This window comes from Dama dama, chromosome 22 (genome assembly GCF_033118175.1).
Source record: "Dama dama isolate Ldn47 chromosome 22, ASM3311817v1, whole genome shotgun sequence".
In the NCBI taxonomy this organism is placed as follows: domain Eukaryota; kingdom Metazoa; phylum Chordata; class Mammalia; order Artiodactyla; family Cervidae; genus Dama; species Dama dama.
This window is the reverse complement of record NC_083702.1, coordinates 6,797,208-6,825,124: the sequence shown is the minus strand read 5'-3', so window position 1 is coordinate 6,825,124 and position 27,917 is coordinate 6,797,208. Positions and strand designations below refer to the sequence as shown.

The 27,917-nt window shown below is 57.1% G+C and overlaps 1 protein-coding gene, 1 long non-coding RNA gene and 1 other non-coding gene across 3 annotated transcripts; 2 read left to right on the top strand and 1 right to left on the bottom strand.

The window, feature by feature from the left end:
• The first annotated feature begins 42 nt into the window (after positions 1-42).
• On the top strand, positions 43-8,770 carry LOC133043499 (uncharacterized). Its single transcript, XR_009689711.1, has 4 exons — positions 43-253; positions 2,574-2,752; positions 5,654-6,949; positions 7,667-8,770. It is a non-coding gene; the product is annotated as an uncharacterized LOC133043499 (long non-coding RNA).
• Positions 264-413, top strand: LOC133044118 (U12 minor spliceosomal RNA). Its single transcript, XR_009689863.1, has one exon. It is a non-coding gene; the product is annotated as a U12 minor spliceosomal RNA (small nuclear RNA).
• On the bottom strand, positions 3,157-27,917 carry LOC133043498 (NADH-cytochrome b5 reductase 3). The gene is made up of 9 exons (XM_061124388.1): positions 27,845-27,917; positions 18,398-18,529; positions 14,901-14,973; positions 14,415-14,521; positions 12,120-12,249; positions 11,581-11,664; positions 11,289-11,374; positions 7,794-7,893; positions 3,157-4,297 (listed from the first exon to the last, which is right to left on the bottom strand). Exons 1-9 carry the CDS (start codon positions 27,863-27,865, stop codon positions 4,125-4,127), a joined length of 906 nt encoding a protein of 301 aa, XP_060980371.1. The 5' UTR covers positions 27,866-27,917; the 3' UTR covers positions 3,157-4,124.

Below are 27,917 nucleotides of genomic sequence, written 5' to 3'. Positions count from 1 at the left end.
TCAGACTGAGAAAGGAACCGGAAGGGGCGGGGCTCTCCCCGTGAACCTTTGCGAACCGGTTGCTTATCTGCATATTGTGGCCCTACCGTTCCCCCTCTCTCACAACAAAAAAAATAGTAAAATGAAAAGCGACACAGAACAATGAAATGAATAAGGCAACCTTCACCGAACAAAGTGCGGCCTTCAACGTTCCACTTTTATACTCACCGTATCGCTAATGAGAATGGGATTCATTACCTAGGAAGTAAGCCAGGTATGTCTTTATGCCTTAAACTTATGAGTAAGGAAAATAACGATTCGGGGTGACGCCCGAATCCTCACTGCTAATGTGAGACGAATTTTTGAGCGGGTAAAGGTTGCCCCTAAGGTGACCCGCCTACTTTGCGGGATGCCTGGGAGTCGCGATCTGCCCGTCCCCCTTTTACTTTAAAGATAGAACACTCGGGATGTGTAGGATACAGGATTAAAGTCGAAAGTAATCACTGTTGGTATGCTTGTTACGGGTTAAGTTTGCGGCGACCAACTTGCTCCTGTCTTTCAAAGGTGGTCGCGTAGGCGGCTAACATTTTTAACGTTAGCTATTTATGTTTGAGTGCAGCGCATGGGATTCAAACAGCTTCCAGTCTCACGTGTCACCCTTCCATGCTCTATAATCTTCAGAAGCCAGCCGTTTTTCCTTCATGTGTATGTATGTGCTTGTGTCTTGCTGGTCTGTAGTGTGCAAGTGGGGCAAGCAACACAGGCTTTTGTGACTTAAGTGGGCAACATGTGGAACTACCTTTTCATTGAACCTTCTGCACTGACCCTGGCATGAGATGGGTATTCAGTCGTATCTGAGGAGTTAGTGAAACCTGGGTCCCTTGTGGCTCAGACGGTAAAGAATCTGCGTATAATGCCGGAGACGCGCGTTCAGTTCAGTCTCTGTCTGGGTTGGGAAGCTCCCGTGGAGGAGGGAGGGCAAGGCAACCCACGCTAGTATTCTTGCCCGGAGAATCTCAAGGACAGAGGACCCTGGTGGGCTGCAGTCCGTGGAGTGGCACAGTCGGACACGACTGAGACATTAACACACACAATCAATGGAAAATACAGGCAATGCCTTGAGCACAGTGCCAGGCACGGATTAAGTGCCCTATGAGTCACTACTGTTAATCTTTTCTAAGTCCTGCCAGTGGAGTTAGTTACTCTTGACAGAGCACCACAACACAATAAAAAATCCGGCATTGGAAGATCACTGGAAAAACGAGCTGATGAAGCCGGAGGGGGTCTGAGATTGGGCTCCAGACGGAGGGGGAAAATACAGGTCGCCTCTGCACTGCCGAAACTGGGTGCCGGCCCCCTAAACTACAGTAGGGTCCTTAACTGATACCGTATCTGTGACAGTGAGCGGGATGGCCCTCCACCAGGGAGATTTCGCAACTCTGGGGTCGCACTTGGCGGCTCGGGCGGCGGGGATCCGGCCACGGGGTGGGGCGTCCCGCTGGCCCTCCCATGCCCCAGACATCCGGGGGCCGGAGGCGCCGGTTACGATTCTCTGGGCCGGGGTTTCGCTCCGTTTCTTGTACGAACACGCAGGACTTTTTGTCCGGTGAGAACACACATAGATTGCCAGCAGTGCAACTGCGCTGTAGCCAAAGGTACTGGGTCCTGCCTTCCTTGGAGATTAAGCAAGGATTGGGCCTGGGCCTGGGAGAACTGCATCGGGAGGCAGAGCCCGGGAGGCGAGACTGCGCTGGGCGGAGCCCCTGTGTCTGGGCACAGGCCGGTGCTTCCTCTGGGGCCTGCGCCCAGCACTGACTTGCTGAAATCTGCATAACTTTAGACATTCCTTTCTTTCTTTTCTTATGGCCCAAAGGCATGTGAGGTCTTCGTTCCCCGACCAGAGATGAAACTTGTTACCCACTGCAGTGGAAGCACTAAGTCTTAACCTAGATCGCTTCCTTTGCTTTTTCTTTTTTTGCTTTTATAATATAGTTGGAGCTTTGCGTTGATTTCTTAAAAATTCTGTATGGGTAGGTGATGTCTATCACCCTGTGAATTCACCTCAGGTGAGTAAAGGGGCTGTTAAAGTGGAAGTTGCTCAGTCGGGGTCAGACTCTTTGCAACCCCATGGACTGTAGCCTGCCAGTCTCCTCTGTCCAAGGGATTCTCCAGGCAGGAATACTGGAGTGAGTTGCCATGCCCTTCTCCAGGGGATCTTCCTGACCCAGGGATCAAACCCAGGTCTCCTGCGTTGCAGGCAGATTCTTTACCTGGACCCTCAATGAAGGAACTCCCTTCTCTACCTGTAGCCTCCACAGGACACGGTGACACCTGCCTCACCTCGGGCCACCTCCCCCCAATCCTGAAAGCCACTCACTGCCCTCAGCCTCAGTCTCTCTGTGGGAGAGAGGGGGCTACTAACTTCTTTCTACTTCTTTCAGGGTGTCCAGAGGAGAGTGTACAATGGAAAAGACGGGTCACAAGGGGTTGTCTGAAGTTAGGACTGGGGACACCTTCTGACACGGAGGAGATGATCTGTGCAAGACTGGGTGTGACAGATGCTGAACTCCCAGTGTTCACACTCTCTTTTCCAGGAGTCTATCCTAAAAGAAACCACCAGAGAGGAGGCTGAAGATAGCCACTGTTATTTACAAATCCGCAAACTGGAAACAGCCCAACTGTCCAACAGCAGGGATCTGCTACCAAAAAGCCATGATCCAGCAGGCCTATGGCAAGTTTCTGACCACAGAGGGAAAGCATGCCTGCCATTAGGGTAAGCAGCGGCCGCACAGTGGACCGTGTGGTTTCATCTAAGTTATAAGTGTTTGCCTCTGGATGTCTGCTCTTTTCCTGGGTATAGTTTTTATTTTTCCTGCATATATATTTTTCCTGTGAATATTTCTTTTCCTGTGTATATTTTTCTGTACCCTCCACAAATTTTCTTTCTCTTTTTTGGCCATGCTGCAGAGCCTGTGGAATCTTAGTTCCCTGACTAGGGATAGAACCTGTGCCCCCTGCAGTGGAAGCATGGAGTGGAGAAACAGTCAAGGAGTTCCCCAGAGTTCTACTACAAACACAAACAAACCTCAGAAATAAATGCCAGGTCTTGCACAGCCCCTTCCCCACCTCCCACCCCCAACAACGTAGGTCACAGAGCCTCTAGGAGTTCCAAAAGGGTTCAAACTAGCAAAGTTTTACTTTAATGTTATGTTTGCTCATAAATGATTCTGAAAAAGCCGATATGCAAGAGGCTAACACACTGTTTCTAAGGCAACATCGAGGCCACTGTGAATGTCCTTCAGACAAGGGGCTCTGCTCGAAATCTCCCTGACTTGGGGCAGGGGCAGCAGGGGGGCTCTGGGACGGATGAATAAATGCACACCATCTCAGCTCTGCCATCAGGGCTGGCTGCCCGGGACACTAAGGCAGTCGATGGGAGGTGGACTGCTTGGAACTTCCAAAGCTGTCCGAATGTTTGGGTGTTTCTGCTGAGGCTTTGGGAGGGCCCATGTGCCAGCTGGAAGGGCCCTTGGCCAGCCCCCTCCTCCCACACCAGCCCAGGGACAGCCTACCTCCCTGCTGACCGGACCTGCTGGGCCCTGGGTGGGTGGGGGTAACCTCTCACCCCAGCAGCCCCTGCCAAAGGGACTTACTGGTGTCAGCTACCACGTAGTATCAGGTGTGGAAGTCTGGCCGTGGCCCTGAAGCAGGCAGGGGCGGCAGGCGAGGGTCTGAGGCTGGGGGTGAGGGCCTGGGACCCGTAGCTAAGGGATGCCTGTACATTTCTGCTTATTTCCAGGGTGCGGGATGCTCTGGGGAGGTTGGGGAGCATGGTGCTGGTAGCCTCTGCCTAGTAGTGTGTATGTTGGGGTCGGGGGGAAGGGCAGGAACATCTCCAGCGAGGCCTAGACAGGGATCTGCCTTAAAGGTGGCCAACGGCGGCGCACCTATAACAGACACCTGCTCCCAAAGGGGCCCCTCAGGGGCCAGCCCAGCGGGGTGACCTCCCAGGCACGGGCAGGCCAGGCTGAACCCGGCCGCAGCAGGAGACACAGGGCAGGTGGTGTTAACGAACAATGGCAGGAGGGGTGGGTGCGGCCAGGGCACAGTGAGAGCGGGCAGGCCTGGCGGCCAGGGCCCATCCATCAGAAGGCGAAGCAGCGCTCCTTGGGGTGGCCCACGCGGTCCAGGTTGGGCAGGCAGGCGTACTGGATCATGGGGGGCGGTCCACACATCAGCACCAGCGGTTCCTCCTCTGGGGGCGGCAGGTGGTCCCGGATCATCTCCTCGTTCACGAAGCCCTGGCTGTAGTCCCAGGCTGCAGGGCAGGAGACCAGGTGAGCCCGAGGGTGGCCGTGTGACCGACCACCAACTGCCCACCGCCCCCTCCTCCATGCCGAAGCTATTATGCCCGTGAATTCCTCCTTTCAACAAACACGTTAGAATGGAGCAGACCTCAGCCCTGATCCCCTGCCCCCATGCCTGGCTTACCTGGACCACAAATGCAAGCCTGTCAAGGTTCCCTAACCACACTTTACAGTTTGCAAAGCCTTTCATTTCTACTTGCCTCTTGTGTGACCCTCGTGGATGGACAGGGCGGGACCTACTGATCCCATTTTACAGATGTGGAATCTGAGCCCAGAGGACCCAGAATTGAATTGTCTCAGGTCACACAGCAAGGCATGGACAGGGCTGGGACATCAACCCCAGGTCCCAGAGGTCCCCCCAGCCAGTGCTCAGTGCCAGGCTGGTCAGGGTGACACTGCCTACCCCCCCCCCCCCCACCTTGCTACCTGAGTCCCATGCCTACTGTCTTCCCTCCGCTGGGCGTCAGCCCACGAGGAGCCATGTCTGATCCACAGCTGTAGTCCCAGCGCCTAGATAGCTGAGCACAGAGTAGTAGCTCAGTAAATAATGAACAAAGGAATGTGTCCCAAATAAGCATCAGATGCTTTTGAACTGTGGTGTTGGAGGAGACTCTTGAGAGTCCCTTGGACTGCAAGGAGATCCGATCAGTCTATACTAAAGGAAATCAGTCCTGAATATTCATTGGAATATATTCACCTGAAGCTGAAATTCCAATACTTTGGCCATCTGATGTGAAGAACTGACTCATTGGAAAAGACCCTGATGCTGGGAAAGACTGAAGGCAGGAGAAGGGGACGACAGAGGATGAGGTGGTTGGATGGCATCACCAACTCAAAGGACATGGGTTTGGGTGGACCCTGGGAGTTGGTGATGGACAGGGAGGCCTGGCGTGCTTCTCTCCATGGGGTCGCAGAGTCGGACACGACTGGGCGACTGAACTGAACTGAACTGAGCCGGAAAACAGCAAGGCCAGGACACAGGCTGAAGTTTCAGATGCAGGGTCCTCAAAAGAGCAGCCTCAGCTCCTTGAAGTCCTGCTTGCTTCCCTGTCTTGCACACGCACATGCGCAGTTGTGTCTCCAGATTTCACCTGAGATCCAGAGCTGCCTTTTATTCCTCCCAGTGACTGCCGGTGCCCATGGTGAGAACCCGGCACCCTGGGGCCAGCAGGACTCTAGTCCCACACGGACCCTCAGGACTGACCCGCTGATGGGGGCTGCTCAGGGACAGGGGACCAGCCAGTCCTGGTGCGCGGCTCCCTGCCCCCATCATCTGTCCTGCCCAACAATGTGACCCCCTTTTGCAGATGTGTGAGGAGCGACCCAGTCTGAAGCTCACCTTGCTCCGCAGTTCTTCAATGGTCAGTCGGGACAAACACTGCTTAGGGACTGAGGGCACATTCTGGCCCCTCAAGTGACCCCTGTGCCGAGCAGCTCAGCAGGATCTCAACCCCAGAGGGACAGAGGGACCCGCCAGATACTTGCCACCTGCCACATGCTCCCTCCCCTCCGAGAAGCCACAGTCAGCCACCTCCTGATCCCACAGGAGGTGCCTGACCCCAGGCCAGCCTCTGAGCCCTGGCCAACGAGTGGGGGGCCTACCCAGGCCAGCCCTCTGGTTTGGCTCTGGCAAGACAGCAGGCCCAGGGCCGTGCGAGCAGCAGACAGAGCAACACTGCATCTATCAGGCCAGCAGGCTCCACCAGGCCCGCCTGAGGCTGGGGGACGGGTCCTGTTCCCTGAGTACCTCCAGCTCCAAACACCCACTTATCTGGCTTCTCTCTGTCCTTCACAATCTGGAAGAGCCTCACTAAAGCCTTTGACACCAACAGAAACGCAGCTGTGGAAGTCCAAGGTCATGCGGTGGTTGAGGGGCCTTGTCTAGATGGACACTGCCCAGTGTCACACTGTGCACGCTCCACGAGGGAGGGGGAGGTCCCTTGGGGGAGGGGGAGCAAGTCAGTCTCAGCTGGTCCTGGATGAGGAAGCCTCCACTGTGCTGAGAAACAGGGTATATTCTCTACTACACGGGCACTGTGCTCAGTGACTGGCTGCTGGGAAGCTCAGAGGGATACGCATGGTCAGTCCTGGTAAGGGTGCACCACCGCCCATACTCCTGTACAAACCTCACTCTAGGTTCCATTTTATGGGTCTGCCCTTGGTTTTTTCTTTCACTCCCACTTTCCATTGGTACCACTCTGACTCACTCCACAAAGTCTCCCTAAACTGCCTAAAATCCCTCTGGAACGGGGCAGGATGTAGGCATGTAGATCACATTTTATCAACAGATCTCAAAGTACTTTGTAAAAAAACTTAATGGGATTAAACCCTATTTGCTAGTGTATGAAATGTACAGGTGTATAAGAGACATCTCAGTTTGACAAGGATTTTTTTTAGATAAGTCTTTCTCTTTACATGTATACTGAAGGAGACTTTGTGGGGGAAACACAGTCAGCAGGCCCCTCCCCCCACTCCTCTAGCTCCACAATCGCCACGCTGGCCTGGTACCGTGTTCTTTTTCAGCATCTACCTTTTCCAGTTTATACCTGATGGTTCAGCAGCCCTCAAACTACTCTCGAATCGCGGACAGGGTAATAATAAATGTAAGTGCAAAATATCAGAAAACTACCCAACTGTGTCTCTTCCTGGCCAGGACTACTTGGCTCCTCTTAAAACTGTCCCCAGGAGGAGGCACTTTGGTTCCGGCGTTGCCAGGTGCCACCACCAGAGGGCAGTGTCCACGAACAGTGCATGCATGCATTCTATGCATGCTAAGTCGCTTCAGTCGTCTTTTTCAGTTGACTCTTTGCGACCCCATGGACTGTAGCCCTCCAGGCTCCTCTGTCCATGGGATACTCCAGGCACGAATACTGGAGTGGGTTGCCATGCCCCTCTCCAACTAACAGCGCGGCCGGGCCTTTCGCTGGCAGGAGACTGGAGCAGGGTCTAGCTCCCAGAGGACAACCTTGTTTCAAGTTTTGGGGGCAGCCTTCACTCCCTGCCTCCTATATGTCCTTGGCAAACAGCCCAAGCAGCTGGACAGGTAGACTGAGGGTAACTGTACGTTAGTGCAGCCCACCCCCCAGGGCTGATGACTGCACTGTGTGTGGAAACGATCACCCTCCGCCCCTAGCAGCGGCCCCAGATCCAGGGGAGAATGCTGGCCTTCTGTGTCCAGCAGTGCAGGCAGGGGGAGGCCTAGGGCTCCGTAAGAGGTGGACACGAGTTCAAGTCCCAGCTCTGGGGTTTTCTCACTGTGCGCTGTGGGGCACTTACCTCCCCTCTCTGATCCCTCTTTCCTTACCACCCTCCTCTCACAGGGCCACGGTGAGCTGGACCAAGGGAGACCATGCAGACAGAAGGCTCCACCTGGCAGAGGGCTCACAGCACAGGCGGGCGTGGGCCAGCACCCCCACCCCAGCCCGCCCGCCAGCCCGGGCCGCTCACCTTCAGGGGCTTTGTCCACTGTGTACCAGAGCTTGAAGCGCGCAGAGTGCTCATTCCTTAGTTCCTCCAGCTCAGGCCGCAGTAGGATGTCTTTCTCAGTCTGCGGGGGGCAGACAGGGCCCAGTGGTCAGGAGGGACAGCGACAGGGACTGCCCTTGGAGACCCTCGTCATCCCACCCACCCATGGGCCACACGCTTGGCAAAGCTTCCAGGGAAAGTCCAAGTCTTTTTATGTTCTGGCATCTCAGGCTATATCAATAGGTCCATAATTTAGGAAATATAGATGCGACTCCCCAAATCACACAACCTGCAACCTTGCCCACATCGATCCCTCTGCTTGGCCTGCAGCTCCCCACCTTCAGCCCCACTGATTTCACTCAGCCAGCCCCACGTGGTCCTGTAGAGTTCAGCTTGTGTCACCTCTTCCGGAAAGCCTTCCTAGACCCCCGGGGAGTGTTAGCAATCTACTCCGGAAACATCCCCTTTCCATTCGTAAGCACAGACTTTGCCCGGAATGTTTGCAGGTCACTCACAGACCTGGCTCCTCCGGTCAGTGGGCAGTATGACGGACTCACAGGACTGTTGTGAAACTGGGGCCAAAGAGCTCCGTCAACCAGCAAAGGTCACCCGCTCACCGACCTCTCCTGAGCCCCGCGCTGGGATAGGCAGGCAACGAGAGAGGCATGGAAATTGTTCTGAACATCCTCCTTTGTGAACATCTCTCTGACCGTCCTCAGTGCCCTGCCAATTCCTTAGGATCAACTTGAGGAAGTGGAGTCCAGGGCAGAAAATTCCACATGGTTAGGGCGTTCGATACAAGCCGCTGCTTTATTCCCCACGTAGGTTACAACCAACACAGAGGCCAGCAGGGAGTCCTGGGGTACTCACCCCTCTACACCTCTACCAGGACTGGGTAATAATCATTTAAGCTTTGCCAATCAGATTGATGGAAAGTAAAGCTTGTGTTTTATCTTTTATTATTAGTAAGCTTGTCACTGGTCTGCTCATATTTTTTCTTACTAGTTTGTAAAAACTCTTTTTATATGAAGGATATTAATTTTTATTGATGATACATTATGTGTCTCACCCTCAGTTGTTTATCTTTCTACCTTATTTAGTTTGTGTTTTTTCCCCAGAGGAGCTTTTCATTTTCAAGCAGATGGGTCTATCAGCCTTCTTGACGGGCTTTCCTTCAGTGTCTTGCTTAGCCTGACCATCTTTGTTCACTCATTCAATGACACTTCTTGTATTTAAAAATGCTCACCCTTTACTTTTAAAGCTTCACTTTGTTATACATACATCCTTAACCTACACTTCATTTTTCTATAAGGTAAGGTGGGGATCTACATTTTTCCGAAGTGCACAGCACTAACCCAACACTCCTTTTCATCTCCTCAGGTTTGACATGTCACCTGCATCAGATAGAGTCTCATTTACACTCAGGTCTGCTTCTAGGCCAGGGCTGTTCAACCGAGCCTTCTACAATGATGGGAATGTTCTAGATCTGTGTTATTCAACAGGGTAACCACTGGTCATATGAGACTATGGAATCAACAAAAGGTGCCTAGAGAGACTGGGAAAGTGAGTTTTTAATTTTATTTAGTCTTAACTAACCTCAGTGTAAATAGCCACATATTCTAGCAAGTTCCAGCACAGTCCAGACTTCCTGTTGTATTACCCAGAAACACAGCCAGTCCAGTAAACCCAGGTCTCATGTGTGGCTCCAGAGCTATTTTTATCACCAACACTTTTTAGTATTCCTTCCTTGTCACTCTTCTTTTTCAAAACTTTCTTGGCTATGCATGTATACTTGGTCTTTCAGGCCATAGTGCATCATTTTGTCACATTATAACAGGAAAAAAATGACCCCACTGGGACTTCTGAGTATTACTTTCTGCAGAACAGACACCTTCAAACATCAGTCTCCCTGCCCGAGAACCAGGCTGCCCTGCTGTTTACTGTCTCCCTGACGCCCTTCTGAAAGTGGGGCTTCCCTTAGGCTGAGACTGGGGGCAGAGCCTGAGCTTTTGGCTGACCCAGGACACCCTCCTCACCCTGGGCCCCCACCGGCCTCCATTCCCGGCCACCCGGTCCCCCCAGGAAGAACGCACACGTCTGCAATGTTAGGTGCTCCGGTCCCAGGCCACCTCAGTCTTCACATGGTCCTGAGAGGTGGACCCCCGTTACCCTACATTGCAGATGGGGAATTGAAGGGGCTGTGGCCCCCATCCCAGTCAAGCATGCACGTCACTCAGGGGGAAGGAGGGAGAGGCAACAACTCGATTGGAACAAAGCCAGGGTTCCCAGTGTGGGGTTCCCTGTGGACCCCTGGGGTCCCTGAGACCCTCCAGCGGGACCCTGAGATCAGAATGATTTTCACATACTTTTTTTTTTGCACTTTTTTCACTCTTGCTCCCTCGCAAGTGCGGAGTGGAACTTTCAGAGGCTCCGTGACTTGTGATACTGCACTGACTAAAGGCAGAAATAGGTAACGGAAGCCACCGCCCCCCGACAGGCAAAGAGATGCCTTCAGGCGACGGAGGGCCTCCATGGAGACCGCCCAGCACCACCAAGCTGAGTGCAGCCCACCCTCTCACCCCACCAGCCAGCCTGGAATTTCTGGCTCTTTCCACCCACCCCCGGGCCTGGTCAAGGCCGCACTGGTTGACCTCAGGGCACTTTTCTGCAGCTGTGTGGGAGTCCAGGGACCGCAGGCGAACTTCTCCCTCCGGGCTCAGCGTCCTCACAGATGGACGGGGCAGAGCCTCGGGCAGACGGACCCGGGGGCAGGCTGACCTGAACGGTATCTGAGAGGTGCGGGGGGCCTGGTGAACGCCCCCACGCAGGCAGGGGGTGTCCCATCTGAGCCTCCCCACAAAGGGGCCTCACTGCAAAATCCACATATTCAGTCATGAAACGCTGAGCCTGGAGAGATCCTCGTGATGACCTGCCTTCACCAGCTCATTCCTCAGGGAGACAGGGAAGCCCAGAGAGGGAGAATGACTTGTGCAAGGCCACACAGCAGGCCAGGGCAGGCAGGCAAGCGGCAGGCATGGGGAGGAGGACATGTGCTCGGGAGCCAGAGTGCCCAGGTCCGAACCCAATCCCAGCGCCGCCAGCTCAGGGACCTCGTGTGGGTGTGTCCTCTGCACTGCATCTATGCAGACACACCCTCAGGCTCTTCCCACGTCCCTGCTGAGTCCCAAATTCCACGTGCGGTGGAGGGAGCGCTGAGGTGCCGAGGAAGCGGCCAGGGGAGCCAGTCCTGGTGTGGGGGTGCTCCAGGGGCCTCACCCCCACCACCGAAGCAGCCGGCTCGGGTCAGACGCTCTAGCTCTGCTTGACCTCACCAGCTGCTGCAAGGCCGCTGCGCACAGAACACTCAGCACACCTTCCGGCCACCCTGAGCGTCTCCGCAGTGCCTCGCAGCCCCCCGAGCAGTGCCTGCTTGGCACCCCACCCTCTGGCCTGCAGACCTCAGGACCACCCGCTGACCTGGTTGGCAAAGAGCAGGTGGCACACGGTGTGGTCATCAGGGTCCTTCATGATGGCACGGATCACCTGCAGCATCGGGGTGATGCCTGCAAAACAAGCCACCCCCGCACGCTGTGTGAGCGCCTTCTGCATACACACAGTGCCAGGCAGATGCCTGGGGAGGTGCCAGCCAGGACAACCCTGACCTCAGGCAGCTTCCGGGCACTCGTAACCTGTGGGGTGTCCCACAGCCTGCCCCCAACTCGAGACCTCCGCCCACCGGGGACTGGGGCGGGGCTCCAGGTCCACATACCCGTTCCTCCCGCGATCATGCCCACAGACTTCACCGTCTTGATGACAGGGTCGGACTTCTTGTCTGGACGGATGGCAAACTTTCCTGGGGAGAGCAGACAGGGTGAAGTCCAGCTCTCAAACACACCGTGCTTGGGGGTCAGACAGGATGAGACCCTGTCCCCATCTCAAGGGTTTGGGTGCGGCGACCACCATACCCCACCCCAAGCCAGTCAGGTGAGGGGGATGGGAAGGGGGGACTAGGACCAGCTCAAATGCCAAGAGGAGCAGGAGGCTGGAGAAGCAGGGGAATCCCAGCTCAGCTCTCCCCTGGTTGTTTCCAGCCTAACAAAGCTAGTCTGTGAGCTGGATGTGCCTCCCAAGACTGGTCTGCAACTCCTGCGCTGGCCACCTTGATCCCTAGCAGCTGGGGAAACTGAGGCCCCGGAGAGGAGGTGGCCTGCCCTGTCTGGAGTCACCCCTCCAGACAGCAGCAGGGGCGGGACCTGCACCAACATCCACCGCATCCGCCAGGTCCTTGGGGAGTCCAACCCAGATCACCTTTGCCCTGGTAGACCAGCAGCCCGTTGGGGCCCCGGAACTCAATCGTGTCGCCAATCTTCATGCTTTCCAGGTACTGGGACATCTTCCCTCCAGCGGGAAACTTAGGGTGTGTGTCTTTGAAGTAAACCTGCAAGACACACACACCATTCTCAGCCCCCGTCCCCAGGGTGCCGGGGAGAGCTCTGGGCACAGCGGGAAGACCCTCTTCTGGGGTCTTCTGCGGCTGCGTGTGGCCTGCTCACTCGGTGCTGCTCCCACCCATCAGAACTTCTCTGTCTGTGTCCCGTCCCCCCGGGGGGCCTGCCTTCCCCGTAACGTCCCCTTGGAGGTCAAAGCATCAGCCCGGTGTCCACGGCAGCTGACCCGAGGGCCTGATGTATAACGTTCTGCCAAGACCCGTGTCTGTGACCCCTCCCGGCAGGAGATTCCCACGGCTGTCAGCCCAGGGCAGGCCCTGCTGGTGGATGTTCAGTTCTTTCCGCTTTGTGCTGCCATGAAAACGTCACTCTTGGAACAACTTCCTTCTCTGTGCCCTTTGGGATTTCAGCTTTGGGAAAAAGGGATGCAGCTTCGACTCTCGACAAAGAGATGGGCAGACGGAGGAGCAGCTCCAGGGCAGAGGGGGCTACACTGGGGGCATTGTGCTGGGCCTTGAAGGGGAAGCAGGACTGACAGGCAGAGAGGGGGCAGGGGCAGGGTGTGCCAAGGCTGGGGGCCTCACACGGCTTGCAGCCTCGGGGGTGGGGAGGGGAGAACGTGTGGCTGCAGGACAGTGGGTGTGTCTGTGTGTCTGGGATTGGGGAGGAGAGTGGGCAAGCCCACTGTGTGCCAGGCCAGCGTTCTGACTTTTAGCGAGGGCGAACCAAGGGGGCCACGAGGCCTCCAAGCCAGGAAGGACCTGGTCCTCGTGAGCGTTTCATCCTCTACTTGAATCCCCCCCAACACCTCCTCCACATCTGGCTGCGGTGAGTTCAGCAAGAAGAGATGCATGAACCCTCACCACCTACCGGTTCCTTCTGGACAAAGCCCCCCTTCCTGCAGGGCCTCCAAGGTTCTGCCCGGCCCTGCTGACCTCTCCCCTTCTTGACCCTCAAGTCCTCAAGCCTCCTCTTGACCCCAGGGCCTTTGCACCGGGAGGGTCCTTTCCCTCCATCTCCACCTGCTCGCCTCACGGTTGCCTGCTTGGGGCAGGGGGTGGGAGGCACAGCTGTCATCACCCTGACCCAGCTCCGGTGTCCGTCCCCTGAACAAACACTGACCTCTGTGTGCCCACCTGTTCAGTGGCCACTCTCCAGCCAAAGACAGGCTCCCAAGGCCTGGTGGGCTGGGCACCTGGCGTGCGGTCTGCGTGACACCGAGTGAAGGGACCCAGGCCAGAGCCAGGACTGCCAGGCCGCTCCCTTCCTGCCCTCACAGACCCAACGCCTGGCCCGGGACCCTGAAACCCCCGAGGCTGAAGCTGCGGCCCAGCAGGGGTCTGTTTCTGCACCCTCCACCCTGGGGTCCAGTGAGGGGGCCTGGGGCCTGCACAGCGGCATTGGGACAATAAGCCTGGTGCCCAGGGGAGTTCTGAGCCAGGGTGGCTGTGGGTGGGGGTGTGGTTTGGGCCTTGACTGGGGAAGGTGTCTAACACCCCACGCCCACCAGCAGCTCTGGCAGCTTCCCGCTTTGGGGTGTGTAATCAGAGAAAGTGACTCACTGCTGTAAAGCTTGTGTTTCTAACTTTCACAAAAACGTGCTGGCTTAGAGGCGTCACTTCTCCTTCCACGTGTCTTTGTTTTTACGAGCCTTTCTGGGTGGTCTGTGTCTCTCTGGTCTGCTGCATCTAACGGCTGTATCTTCCCCGTGGTATGCACCCAGCCCCTGACTGGTGGGGGATCCCAGAGAGCCCCTCACCCCAGCGGCCAGACAAGGACCCACGAGCCCCACACACTGCAGCCCCAGTGGGCCTCTGGGGTGCTTCTCAAGGGTGAGTGGGCGCCCAGCTCCCCGGGCTCCCCTGTCTGTGATGGGAAGGCGGGCCCTGTGTGAGCTGGTGGGCCTGCCTGCTTCCTCTCCACAGACCATCTGTCCTGGTTTGAAGACATTGATCCCGAACCCAGCCCCCCTGCCCTCTGCTGAGACCCCCATGCTCAGCTTGTGCTGAGAACCACGGGGTGCCCCTCACTCCGCGATCGGGCTCAGTGAGCACAGGGCCTGCAGAGGCCAGACTCGGGCACGTGGGCCCCGTGGAGGCCTGGGCTGCCATGTGGTCCCCCCCGCCCCACCCAGCTGTGGGCCCCAGGGCCTCACCTTGATGACCAGGTCCACAAAGCCCTTGTCGTCATCGCTGGAGACGGGCGTGTAGGGCCGAATGACCAGGTTCCCATCAATTCGAGCCGAGAGGTAGATGTGCTGGCCTGCAGGGCGGTGGGGGTGAGTCTGGGCTGGGGACCATCCCTGCAGTGTCCCCTGGGTCTTGTCAACCCACTTCCCTGCACCCTACCCAGCATCCACAGCCTGGACTGACCCTGGCTCCCGCTGTACCCTTCACCGCCTCCCACCCCAGGGACTCCCATCACATCCCAGCTCTCTGCCTTTGCTCCTGATGGGGCCACTGCCAGGAACACTGGGGTATTTTGCCCTCTCTCTCTGACACTCACCCTTGAAGGCCTGGATGGCTGACACCTCCTCCTTGAAGCCCTCCCTGCTCTCACTGAAATGCAAAGCCCCGCCCTGCCTCCCTCTCCCGGCGCTGGCTGGCTGGCTCCGTGTGGGCTGGATCGGGGCTGCACTCACCAACTGGGAGGCCCAGGATGTGCTCGGGCGACGGCAGTGCGAAGCGGAACCGCCGGGTGTCATGGCTGATGACCTGCAAGGAGGCCAAGCTGCTGGATGGCACCCAGGCCAGAGGGGCCACAGGACCCAGAGCCCCCACCCTGCCCCAGCACCAGGGTGTCACTAAGAGATGACACTGACAGGTGGACACACGCCCTGCACACACGTGTGTGAGTGAGGACACAGAGGTAAGCAATGCTGCAGGTGCTCTGTTCTCGTTGGCTCGGAGAAGGGCAGGGACCTGCAGGAGCGAGCTCCAGATCCCAAAGGGAGGCTGCCAAATGGCCCAGAAAATTCCAGGGCTTCCAGGGGCAGGAGGGAAGGACCCACCTCTGCCATAGCTTGAGAAGTGTCCTGTCCTGGGGTGGCGGGAAGAGCTTGGGGGTTGGCTGCAGAGTGGGGGAGGGCTGAGACAAGGCTCCATGTGAGTCTTGGGCCCGAGAGAGGGGCTCCAGAAGCCACTAAACTAAAAGCCCCCAAAAGGCAGGATGGCATGACTGTGGCAGGGCTACAGAGGGCAGGAGGCATGGCAGCCTCACGGCCTGGGAGGTGGACGTGGCCATGTGCACCCACGGCATGGGCAATGGGCAAAGGCCATTTCCCCTCCAGGGTGGGGCAGAGGCAGCTTAGGACCAAGGCTGGGCCGAGGACGGGGCCTGGTCTTAACAGAGGCCACGGAGGCAAGCATCCCACAGTGTCAGAGCTAGGACGTGAACCCAGTGCCCAGAAGGCTCCAGAAGGCCCCTGGGGGGTCTCCCCTGCACCAGGCGCTGCAGGACGGTGGTTGCGGAAGGGCTGTTGGCAAGACAGGCAGCTAGTGGTCCAGCACATATGTTCACGCTCACATGACACAAGGTCCAGTGATGGACAGTGCTACCACCCAGGGAGGGTCAAGAGACCTCTCCAAAGGGCCAGAGCATCAATGGGGTGAGCAAGCTGGGGCAGGAGGCCTGGATCTCAGGAAAGACGGCGCCCAGCCCCCAATCAGGATGCAGGGCTTGTTGGCAGCCGGCGGGTCTCTCTGCCCCACAGTCCAGCTGCAAACAGAAGCCCAAGGCCTCCCGCAAGTGGATTCCAGGATTATCAAGCAGTCCTGGGGTTCGAGGTCAGAAACCCACATGCCAGACATTTTTGGAGGAAGAACAGAAATGAGGCAAAGACCCTGATGATTACTGTGTTCGACAATCTCTAGCCCAGGACAGCAAAAGTCACAAGGCTAATGTCTGTGAGGGCTTGGCACGCTGCTGCTTCCAGGAAGCCGCTGGCCAAGACAAGCCGAGCAGTGGACACTCAGAGCTCAGGGTGACCCTGCCCATCAGCTGGTCCAGTCCCATTCGGAGAAGGGAAGGGCGGGCAGCCGGGACCCCTCCCTGCACCACAGCAAGAAACAAGAGCAAGTCCACCTGCTGACCCTGCAAAGCCACCAGGAGGCTACAACGGGGGAGGGTAACTGCCAGGACATTCGCCACCTGCTCAATCGAAGGGGCCTGGAGGGTCCACTGTGGACATCCCTGTGACAAAAGACCAGAGAGTCGTCAAACAGAATGAATCGGCTTTGGGTTAGGCCTGAAAAGGTGTCTGTGCTGTGTGTGAAAGTGAAAGTGTTAGTCGCTCAGTCGTGTCTGGCTCTTTGCGACCCCTTGGACTGTAGCACGCCAGGCTCCTCTGTCCATGGGGACTCTCCAGGCAAGAATACTGGAGTGGGTTGCCATTTCCTCCTCCAGGGGATCTTCCCGACCCAGGGATCGAATCCACATCTCCTGCATTGCAGGTGGGTTCTTTACCGTCTGAGCCACCAGGGAAGTCCGTGTTGCACAGCCAGGTAAAAACATCAGGTTATTTAAAAAGAGAAACTAAGGATACACACACCTGAACATCCACACGTCCTGAACGTCAAGTACGTAACAAATGTGACACCAGAAAAGGCTCACGATGACCCGGGAATGGGACCCTCTGCACAGGGGTCATGGTGGGGGAGGGGAACAGTCACAGCTCGAGAACAGAGCATGTATAAATCTGTGCTTTTCTTTTATAAAAGCACAATTTTTATAGTGAGCACATGTAAATCATATGCTACTTCTGTGTTTAAAAAACAGTAACAAGGGCGTTCCTTGGTGGCCTAGTGGTTAGAATTCTGGGCTTTCACTGCCATGGCCAGGGTTCAATCCCTGGACGGGAAACTAAGATCCCACAAACCACATGGTGAAAAAAACAAGGAAAAAGAACTTTATGAAAGGAGAAGGATTCAAAACGTTGTGGTTTTATTTTAGTAAGAAAAAACTGTGTATAAGTCTGGTCTCATCTGGGAAGTGGTCATTTTTTTTTTGACCTCTTTCTGGTTTTCGACTTCCGAGAAGAACTCCTGGTACGACCACGGTCACAGACGCTCCAGCGCTAACGTGGAGCCCAGCGCAGAGACCAGAGCCCGGGGTTCAGGCTGGCAGCAGGTGACTGGCTTTCTCTGCCCCATGACTCAGTCCTCCCTGCCACACCCCTTCTGAGGCAGCTGCCTATGGCCAGAAATAGCACGAGGGAGGGGCTTTGGTGGGGGAGAGCGAGGGGGGAGGCGGCCTTACAGGATGGGCGGCTGGGCGAAGATGGGGAGAGGATGGTTTGAAATCAAAACCACGATCGGAGGTTTGAAAACGGAAAAGCATCGGAAGGGAAGAGCAGGAGTGAGCCTGCCGGAGGTGCAGACCGAGCCACATGTGAGATCACGGGAACACGCAGGGAAGCAGGACTCTGGGGCCCTGAGTGTGTGGGCCTGGGAGTGAGGGTAGGAGAAAGGGAGGAGACCTTATCTTTAAGGAAGGGGCTCTGGGATGCGGCACCCCGGATGACCATGGGGCCTAGGCCTGAGTCCTAACCCAGCCCTAATTCACAATGTGACCCGAGTTACTCCTCTCTGGCCCTGTTTTCACATCTGTTAAATGGGTACCTGGACCCAAAAGTCCTTACAGCATCCCTCTCACTCTGATTTTCTGTGGGATAGGAAGTGTGGTTCAGAGAACCTGCTCTGTGATCAAAGACCCGGGTTCAAATTCCTCGGTAATTTACTGGTAGCCTTAGAAATGGACATGCGTGCATGCATGCCAAGTCACTTCAGTCGTGTCCGACTCTTTGTGATCCCATGGACTGTAGCCTGCCAGGCTCCTCTGTCCATGGGGTTCTCCAGGCAAGAATACTGGAGTGGGTTGCCAGGCCCTCCTCCAGGGGATTGAACCCACATCTCTTATGTCTCCTGCATTGGCAGGCAGGTTCTTTATCACTAGTGCCACCTGGGAAGACCTTAGAAATGGACATCACCTCACTTTCCCCATCTGTAAAATGGGCAAATAATGGGATCTACTTCAAGAGGGGCCGTGCCCTGAGCACACAGTAGATGCCCACAAAATGCTGTGATGCTGAGAAGGAGAGAGAGGTGCCCGTGCCCCATGACCCTCGGGCCCCGCACTGACCTCCTTGTCGATCAGCCGCAGCGGGTACTTGATGTCTGGATTCTCGAGCGTGATGGCCGGGGTGGAGCGCCGGAACAGCTTCATGAGCAGGCTGTACACGAACCAGACTGGGGAGAGGACCACGTGGCCCAACTGAAATGACACAGGGCAGACCCAAGAGGTCAGCTCGGCCCCGCAGAGGGCCTGCCCCCTGCCCTTCCCCCAAACACACCACTTGGTCCACACCTCCGGACCGCTCCTCTGCCAGGAACACCCTCTCCCCAGTTCATCCAGGGACCCTGGCACCATCTTGGTGCCAGCTGGGAGACGCTATTAATACAAAACTCAAACTCATGAAACCCATCACTGTGTTACTGAGTCACTGGAAAAGCTCCATTTCCCCTGAGGAACAGGGACAAAGAAAGCTATGTAACTGAGCATGTGGCCCTTTTCACTTTGGCTGCCAGGAAGCTCAGCACAAAGTTCTCAAGTACCTGTGCTTAACCTTGAGCACTGAGGAGGAGTGCTTAACCTTGAAGAGCTCCCCTCCTCCCTCCTCAAGTCAATCTCCCTGACCCCATTAAGTGATGCGAAGTGCTAGTTCTCTACAGACAAACCCCTGAGCCCTGGGGTTCTGCCTTCAGGTGCGAGGGGCAGGCGGGGCGCTGAGCTGGATGCTGGGAAGATCTGCTCCTTGCTGGCTGGGTGACCCTGGGCGAGTCCTTTCCCCGACTCCGAATGAACCGGACAAAGGTGATCGGCAAGGTCCCTGAAGCTCTCCGCACCGTGCTGAGCCCCACACAGAGGTTAACCTCACAATGACCCTGAAGAAGGTGCTAACATCACTGCCGCTTTACAGACAAGGGAACGGCTCAGAGAGGCGAAGCAACTCACCCACAGGCACACATCAGTCCTCACCCTCAACATCACACTCACCCTGCTATGTGGCTCTAAGAGGCTCTTCCTTGCCAGCCCCCTGCACCCCCTGCCCCGTACTCTCAGCCTCACAAAGACCCTCAGAGGTGGTCTGGATACTTTGAAAACAGAGAAAACTCAAATCACATGGCCATATAAAACTGCTTAGGTTTTACCTGGAGAGGACATCCTTGCAAAGAAAGGCAACTAGCCTGCTGCTCTTTCTAGCTATGTTTGTCCCTGGGAAGGAAACCCACTGAGCCTCTCTGCTCTGCTTCTCCATCTGTGAAATGGGGATGAGAAACCACACTTCCTGGTTGTCAAGATGGAAATCAGCCATGGAAAACAGCTAACCCAGGCTGTCCCCCAGCAGGCATGTGACCTCACTGGGCATGTATGTGGGTGCAGGGGCTACCCAGGGCCATCCGGAAGTCGCGTCCTGGGCATCCTCCACAAACTGGACCACAAGCGAGACCCAAGGAGAAGACAAGAACAGCCTCAAGACCGCTCAGACCAACCCTGCAGTAGAGAAGCTGGCAGACCCACCCTGACCAGCGAGCAGCACAGGAAAGGGCCAGTCAACACCAGGCAACTCCTGACATGGAGCGAGGGGCCAGCACCACCCTGTGCCTCCTTCAGGACCCGCCTCTGACACGAGGAAACACCGAGGGGCCGTCCTCTGGGGTCACTGGCACGACGCTTCAAAGATATCAAAGCCACGAGAAACGAAGGCTGAGGAACAGGTTCCAGATTAAAGGACGCTCTGGTGGGTTGCAGGGCGGCCCCCAAAAGACCTGTCCACCCAGATCCAGGGGATGGGGAAAGAGGTTCTGCAGCTGTAATTAAACCAAGGAGGACTTCCCTGGTGGTACAGTGGATGAGAATCTGCCTGCTGATGCAGGGGACATGGGTTCGATCCCTGGTCAGGGAACTAAGATTCCACATGTCGCAGGGTAACGAAAGCCCAAACGCCACAAATACTGAGCCTGCGCCCTAGAGCCCACAAGCTGCACCTACTGGAGTCCCCGGACCGCATACCTAGAGCCAGTCTCCACGACGAGAGAAGCCGCCGCAATGAGAAGCCTGGGCATCCCAGGGAAGGGTAGCCCCGCTCGCCACGACAGGAGAAAGCTCTCACAGCCACAAAGACCCAGTGCCACTGAAATTAATTAACTGGAAAAAAAAACAAACTAAGGCTCTGGACGTGAGATCCTCTTGGATTCTGCCAGTAGGCCCCAAATCGTATGACAAGTTCCTTCTAAGAGAGAGAAGATTCAGGGGAGAGGGCTGCATGAAGGAGGAAAGGACCCTCCCCTCAGCCTCCAGAGTGCGCCCTGCAATACCCCCATTTCAGACTTTGGGCCTCCAGAGTGTGAGAGAAGGAATTTCCATCGCTTTATGTCACCCAGTTTGTGACAATTTATATGCAGTCATAGGAAATGAAGACAGGGAAGTCCCATACCTACAAACAAGTTCCGTCCCGAGAGCGCTTTTGTTAAGTCCAATTTGTTCTTAAGTCTGACACAGGCACCCAATTCGCACAACCGGCTATGTAGTACTCTATTCTAATAGGCTTATAATACTTCTCACACAAATGATACACAAACAAAAAATAAAGACAACATTTTTTAGTCTTACAGTAGAGTACCTTGATAAATACAGTAGTCCAGGACAACAGCTGGCACACAGGGTCTGGCATTGAGTCAACAGACAAGAAGAGTTACGGACTGGAGGCGGGAGAAGAAGCGGGAGACGACGGAACTGAAGGATCGTCAGCAAGAGGAGACGGAGGCCGAGCAAGACGAGGTGATTTCATTCACGCCTCACATTGATGGAATGCACATTCGCATCTTTGCAAGTTTGCAACTTGAAGGTTCGTGTGTAAGGGACATACTCCACACCCCTGTGTTTTCTGCGAAAACCTCCACGTCCCCCGAGGGACAGGGACAAGGTTCGTGTGGAGGAGACTTACTGTACAGAGGCCAAAGGGACAGAAAAGCTGAATGCAATGTATGGTTTTGAATTTGATTCTGGGCCAGGGGGGAAGAAAAACAACACAGCTGTGAAGGCCAATCCTGAGACAACTGGCGGAATATGCATTAAGGCCCAGGGATTAGACAATAGCACCGTATGTTTCTGATTTGATCATCGTCCTACAGTTGTGCAGAAGAAAGTCCTTGTTCTTAGGAGACAGACGCAAGGATTTAGAGGCAAAGAATTAACATAATGTCATTTACTCTCAAACGGGTTAAAATACACACATACAATAATAAAGTAAATACATGCAAATGTTAACATCTGGTATATTTTGGTCAAGAGTATATAACGGCTCTTTTATGCATTCTTCCAAACTTACTGTAGGTTTGAAATTATTTCAAAATAAAAAGTGAAGAAGGGAGTCCATACTGGTAGTTCAAACAGCGAGGTCAAGAATCGAAACTTCTCCCAAAACACTGTTTCTCAAGAAAACGGCCTCACAGCTTGTTCACTTGTCCTCCCCAGGGTACCTCCCTGAGTTTAGTTCTCACGGTAGACGACTGTACGTATTCTTCTCATCACACCCGCACGAGTTCCCCGTTTTTCCTTGGCCGCCAGGAAGCTCACAGCCAACTTCCTTGCCTGCAGGGAGGCCTCTCTGCTTCCTCTGCAGACCGCTTGAGAAGATCCTCCCCTCTCTAGGCCGAGCCTCACTGCTCCCTCCCTTCCTGGAAGCCCTGCCAGTACCTGAGGCCTCTCTGAACCTTAGTGTTCTTATCTATGGAAAGAGGTCAGGGCCACTGGCTGGCCTACCGCCCAGGGGAGCTGGGACATGAGATGAGGTGGGGGGCTGAGGTCACGGAGGGGTCTACAACCTGCGGAATGTGGGCACGTGTGCGTGCGCGCGTGCACACACACACACAGGAGCTTTCTCTACCCCTCTCATGGGGCCCCCACCACAAGCCAAGGAAGAACACAGGTACCCGGACTCCACACCAGGCCTGGCCCTGCCCCCCAAACCGGCCCAGCGGCTTCAAGTTGCAAAGCCGTAGCTTTGGTTACAGGCCTTTTGTTGGGCTCAGAACTTCATCGACAGTGCCTCTCCGGCAGACAGGGCCTCCAGGCTGCGTGCAGCCAAGGCCTCATCCCACGGGGCCCCTGGTCTGTACCAGTGGGTGTAAAGGGAAGGCCCGATGGAGCTGGCCCCAGCACACACACTCCCCAGCCCCTGGCCTGCCCAGGGCCACACACAGGGTCTCTGGCCTCCTGCTCACTAACCCAGCACCTACTATGTCCTGACCACCACGTGCTATTTCTCCCATGCTAAATTTCATTTAGGGCCCACTGTGGGAACTTCCCTGGCGGTCCAGTGGCTAAGACTCCTCGCTCCCAATGCAGGGGGTCCAGGTTCAATCCCTGGTCGGGGAACTAGATCCCATGTGCCACAACTAAGACCAGACACAGCCAAATAAATCAATGAATAAGATAAGTATCGAAAAAAAGGCCCGTTGGCAGCCCAGGACTCCAGGGTCAGGAGACCCGGGTTTGAGACCCAGCTCAGGACTTCAGTAGAGAATCTTCACCTCTCCAGGCTCCACCTTCCTCAGGAAGCTCCCACCTAAGGCTGGGGAGGACTCGAGGCTGGAAAAGGCCATGCACAGAGCACGCGTGGCCCCGAGCTGGCACTGCTCCACGAGTGGGCTGTGAATCCTCTGAGCTAATCCTCACTTCAACCGCAGGCTGCAGCACCGTGACTATCATCCAGTTAAGAATAAACACAGTCTGTCCTCAAGGGACCATGCTCAAAACAAGTGAGACTGCTGTCCCCATTTTTCAGAGAGGTTAAGTGACTTGCCCAAGGCCATGAAACCCAGTCCTGTACAGTCTGGTTCTTCTGGAGGCGCCTCCCAAGACAGATACCCTGGAGCCCACAGCCCAAATCCCCAGCTCCACTGAAATCCCATCTCCTACCTCCCGCAGCCAGGCCCCAGCTGCTCCCCCCGACCCCCAAACACCCCCCACCATGGCTCCCCACTGCCTACACTCAAGGTCCCTACCAGCCGGTCACCAGCCTTTTTTGCCTCAGGCCTCTGCACACTCTTCCCTCATCCAACCAGCACATTCCTTTCCTATTTAGCTTCCAAGAGTCTGGCTCAAACCTCAGATCTCACCTGCCTGGCCCCTCCCTGGCTAATCAAGTCCTTAACAGACTTCCGGAGCCCCTACTGCCCTCTGCCAACTCCCCGGGGATGAGGGTGGGGCACTCTGATGATTCCTCTGCTCCAGGCCCCTTCCACGTCTATCAGGGAAGGCATATCCACCGGGAACATTGTTTAGGAAAAAAATTGAGCCAAGTTACATTTGCAGGAAATCACTATTGTTGGCAGCCCCGGAAATAAACTTAAACGACATTAAGAGCCAAGTGGAGCTCTGCTCCCTGGAGTTTTACTTCCTCCCAGCACAGCTGTCTAAGTGCATGCACAGCCAGGTTGGATAACTAAGATCTCTGGCTGGCAGGTAAGGAATCTGCCCGTGATGCAGGGGACCCGGGTTCGATCCCTGGTTTGGGAAGATCCCCGGAGAAGGAAATGCCAACCCACTCCAGTATTCTTGCCTGGAGAATTCCATGGACCAGAGAAGCCTGGCGGGCTTCCGTGGGGTCACAGAGAGTCAGACACGACTGAGGGACTCACACACACCCCTGGCCGGCATTTTGCTGCGCAGTCTGCAAAGCACCTTCCTCTGTGTTTCCTCGTTGACCCTCAGCTGTGGGAGGCGGGCCAGCTGCCTTCCTCATCGGCTCGGCGCGGCCCAGGGTAGAGTCTGGGCTCTGGTTCCCCAATTTCTGTCTCTCCCCTCCAATCTCTCACCTGCCCTAAATGCCAACCCAGGGCAGGTGCTGAGCCATGAAAAAGGCTCATTCGTCAACAGCTCTGAAGGCGAGCCCTCAACACTGACCTTGGCCCTCCCACAGAACTTGCACATTCCAGACATGAGCTCCGTGTGCCCTGGATGCCAGCCTGGGGCTCACACGGCTGGGCCAGCTCCCCACGCGCGATCACAATGCAGAATGGCAGACACAGGGAGGCGGGGGCCTTGGTGTCTCATCTCCAGCAGTCAGAGCAGAGACTTGGTAAACATCTGTGGATAAATTCACGCGGGGACAACCACCAGCGCCTACCCTGCAGTCTGACTTCTCTTACTTTGAACGTTTCAGTAACCAGGACGGGAGACCAGATGCCCCCAGGGGGAGGGCGGGAATTGGCCCTCCACCAGGCACTGGCCAGATGGGTGGATCCTGAATTCCTGGCTCTTTCCACACCTGCCAGACACACCTGCCTCCCAGAGGTGAGGCCGAGCTGGAGCCGCTGCTGGAAGGGGCTGATCCCGGACGGATGGGTAAACATCAGCGGCCTTTCCTCCAGTCCCTGTGCCAGGCGCTCCGCGTGAGCACGGGTCCTTGAGCCCAGCACGCGGGGACTATGGCCACCCTACTTCAGTAAGGACACTGAGGCAGGGTGAGAACTGGCGGCCAGTTCGGTCTGTGCCCTGAGCCCCGCGGCCACATCTCTGCCCCCGCGGACAGTGTGGCCACCGAAGAGACCAGGGGTGGACTCTGCACAAACTCCTTTCTAAAGGGCAGCTGTGGGCAGACTCTCGCCGTCAGTCGGTCCTTCAGGACCCAAACCCCAGTGGGCACAGCTGGCGGAGAAAAGGGTGCCGTGGAAAGGTCAAAGCTTTGCGTCTGGGAAATCGGAGGCTTCACCAGACTCACAAGGGGCTGGGACGCCCTGCCACCCCTGCAAACAGTGGGCAGAGTAAACAGGACGGACGAGGCTATGGCCCCATCCCAGCTCCTGAGTGCACTGCACACACACGCGCACACGCACACCACCTCCCCCACCCACCTGGGGGACCAGGGGACAGCTGCCTCCCAGGCCTTAACCTGGCGCCCCAAAGGTCACACTCTGCCCACCAGGCAACCCACCTGCCTTTCCCCGCCTCTGATAACATAGGACGGGGAGAGGAAAATGGGGTGCCAGGGTGTCTCCAGGGAGCCCCCAGCCTGCCCAACAGAGCAGAGAGGCTGGGTAGCCGTGCCACCCCTAGGTGGCACCCTGCCAGCTGCTCCCCACTGGAATTCCCCCCACGCCACCCCGGGACCCTGCCATCCTCTCTACCCAGGTCAGATCCCAGCAGGCAAAGGGACCTGCCAGGACCTCCACCTGGCAGGCGTGTTCCTCCCCAGGTGCCAGCCCCCGTGCTGAGGCTTACCTGCCTGCTGCCCGCCCGCCAGCTGTCTGGCTGGGATCTGGGCGTTCACCTCCCTCATAGCCCCCTTCTCAGGAAGGAGGAGGGAGCAGAGGAAGTGCTGCAGCGAAGGGCTCCTGGCTCAGGGCTTGGGGTGAAGGGAGCCCAGGAGGAGGGGCGGGTGCAGAGCCGATCCGCCCTCCACGAGGGAGACCCAGCCCTGCTGCCCAGGGGCGGGGGGGCTGGGACCACAGACGAGGCACAGAGCTGCCAGGGCAGGAGAAAGCCTTGGACTCTACCTGTGGTCCTGTCCGGGTCCACTGAGCGCTCACGTCTGTGCTGGGGCCAGGGGAGTCAGGGTTGGGGCTGGCCAGCTAAGCCCCCCAGCATGTACCCCAGGTGGCTGCCAGACTCCAGAGCTAACCCCTCTTCCGTCAGTGGGAGGAGGCCTCTTGCAGGGCCTGCACATCCCAGATAAGAAGTCTGGTGCCCCGAGCCTGAGCGGGCCTCCTGCAGACTGCGTGGAGCCTCTGTGCCCAGAGGCAGGACTGGGGTTTGCTCTGGGTATTCTGGGCCAAGCGGGGACCCCAAAAGGACCCACGAGGAAGAGGCCATCCCACCACCCCTTGGACAGAGGAGGCTCAGGAGTTGGGGCAGGTCTCCTGACGCTCACATGGGGCTCTGTCCCTCACGGAGCGGCTACGAGGGATCCTTGGCAACTCGGCAAAAATACTGAGCAGCCACGTCCCAGGGTGAGCGCCTAGTCACTCAGTCGTGTCTGACTCTGTGACCCCGTGCACCGCAGCCCGCCAGGCTCCTCTGTCCGTGGGATTCTGCAGGCCAGAGTACTGGAGTGGGTTGCCATGTCCTACTCCAGGGGATCTTCCTAATCCAGGGATGGAACCCAGGTCTCCTGCATTGCAGGCGGATTCTTTACTATCTGAGCCACCAGGGAAGCCCATCGAAGGGACGCAGAGACAAGTCCAGGCAACGTGGATGGCTAGAAGGTGAGAAGCCCTGGGGGAAACACAGCGCGGGGTGGGAGGTGTCTGGGCTGGCGGGTGGGAGGCTGAGCGGCGAGGGAGGAAGACGACTTCTGGGAACACGGTCAGGATGTTCCACTGGGCTGGGGTGATGCCGCCAGGCTCGCCCTGAGCAAAGCTGCCCCTCCGTCAGAATGGCCCCCAGGGTCCCAGGCTGGGCCACTCACCCAGGAGCAAACTGGCCAGGCCAGGAGGCTTTCTGCCTCATCCCCAAGGGGGAGCCGCACAAAGCCGGAGGACGGAGGTGGGGGAGGAGGCCAGGCAAGAGGCTCTGGGCCTCGGGCTCCCCGAGAACCCCAGCCAGCCCCAGGGACCAGTGTGGGGGGAGGACCTGGCCACAGCCTCCAGGGGGAACACAGGCCGCCCACCCCCACTGCGGCTTGAGGAATCCCAAAAGAGGCAGCCCTGGGCCTGGCCAACGTGACAGCATGACAGTGGACTTTGCGGTCGCGGGAGTTCAGACTCAGCCAGCTGGGCGGGAGGCCAAGGCCCCGGCGGCATTTTCTTCATCTGTAAAATGGGGCCTCGCCAGTTTGTTGGGTTAGGAGAAAACGAGAGCCCAGGGTGCAGCCCAGAACAGGGCTCGCGGGTGGTGGGTGGTAAAAAAAAAAAAAAAAAAAAACACTCTGTGATCCAGCAACATCGCACGTGTGCACACACACATACACTCCACACGCACGCACGCGCAGGTACGCACTTGTTCACACTGCCGCACACATGCACACTCACTCAGCGTCCCCAAACACCTAAACACACCCCTAAACACACGGTTGCACATGCACACACGTCGCACCGCACCCCGGTCACACACACATCTCACACGCGCACAGAGGCGACCGTTCACACTTCACACGTGTTCACACTCATGAACTCACAGGCGGGGTCACCAGTCTCTTTCATCGCCCCCACCCCGCCCTCTCCCATCCCTGGCGCGCACACCCGCACTCCTGGGCCCGGCAGAGGGGCGGGGCTCCCCCGGAACGCTCGGCCACCCCCGCCACCCCAACCCCGGCTCCGGGCGACGCCCCTCGGCCGGGAGGGCCGGCCGGAGGGCAGGAGCCCGGGGCCTGAGTCACGGCCGCCAGGGGACGGCCGGGGCGCGGCGGGCAGGGCGGGGCCGGGTGGGGTCCTGCGCCCCACGTCCGAGCCGGGCGCCCCCCCGCCCCCGACCCCGAGGCCGGCCGCAGTTGTCGCTGCCCGGGATGGAGGCCCGGCGCCCGCGGCTCCAGTCCGCAGCGATGCCCCCCGGCCCGAGGCGGCCGGCGCCCCGCTCCCCGCCTACCGTGCTCAGCTGGGCCCCCATGTTGGCGCCGCGCTGCGCTCGCTCCGCCGCCGACACCGCCGCGCCCCGGGCC

What these genes read in the sequence shown, in the direction of transcription:
- LOC133043498 (XM_061124388.1), bottom strand. Translation starts at nt 27,865, where the DNA reads ATGGGGGCCCAGCTGAGCACG. An exon ending in TGGGGGCCCAGCTGAGCACG is followed by an intron (nt 18,530 to 27,844) that starts GTAGGCGGGGAG and finishes GTGTCATTTCAG; the next exon opens with TTGGGCCACGTGGTCCTCTC. An exon ending in TGCGGCTGATCGACAAGGAG is followed by an intron (nt 14,974 to 18,397) that starts GTCAGTGCGGGG and finishes GCCTCCTTGCAG; the next exon opens with GTCATCAGCCATGACACCCG.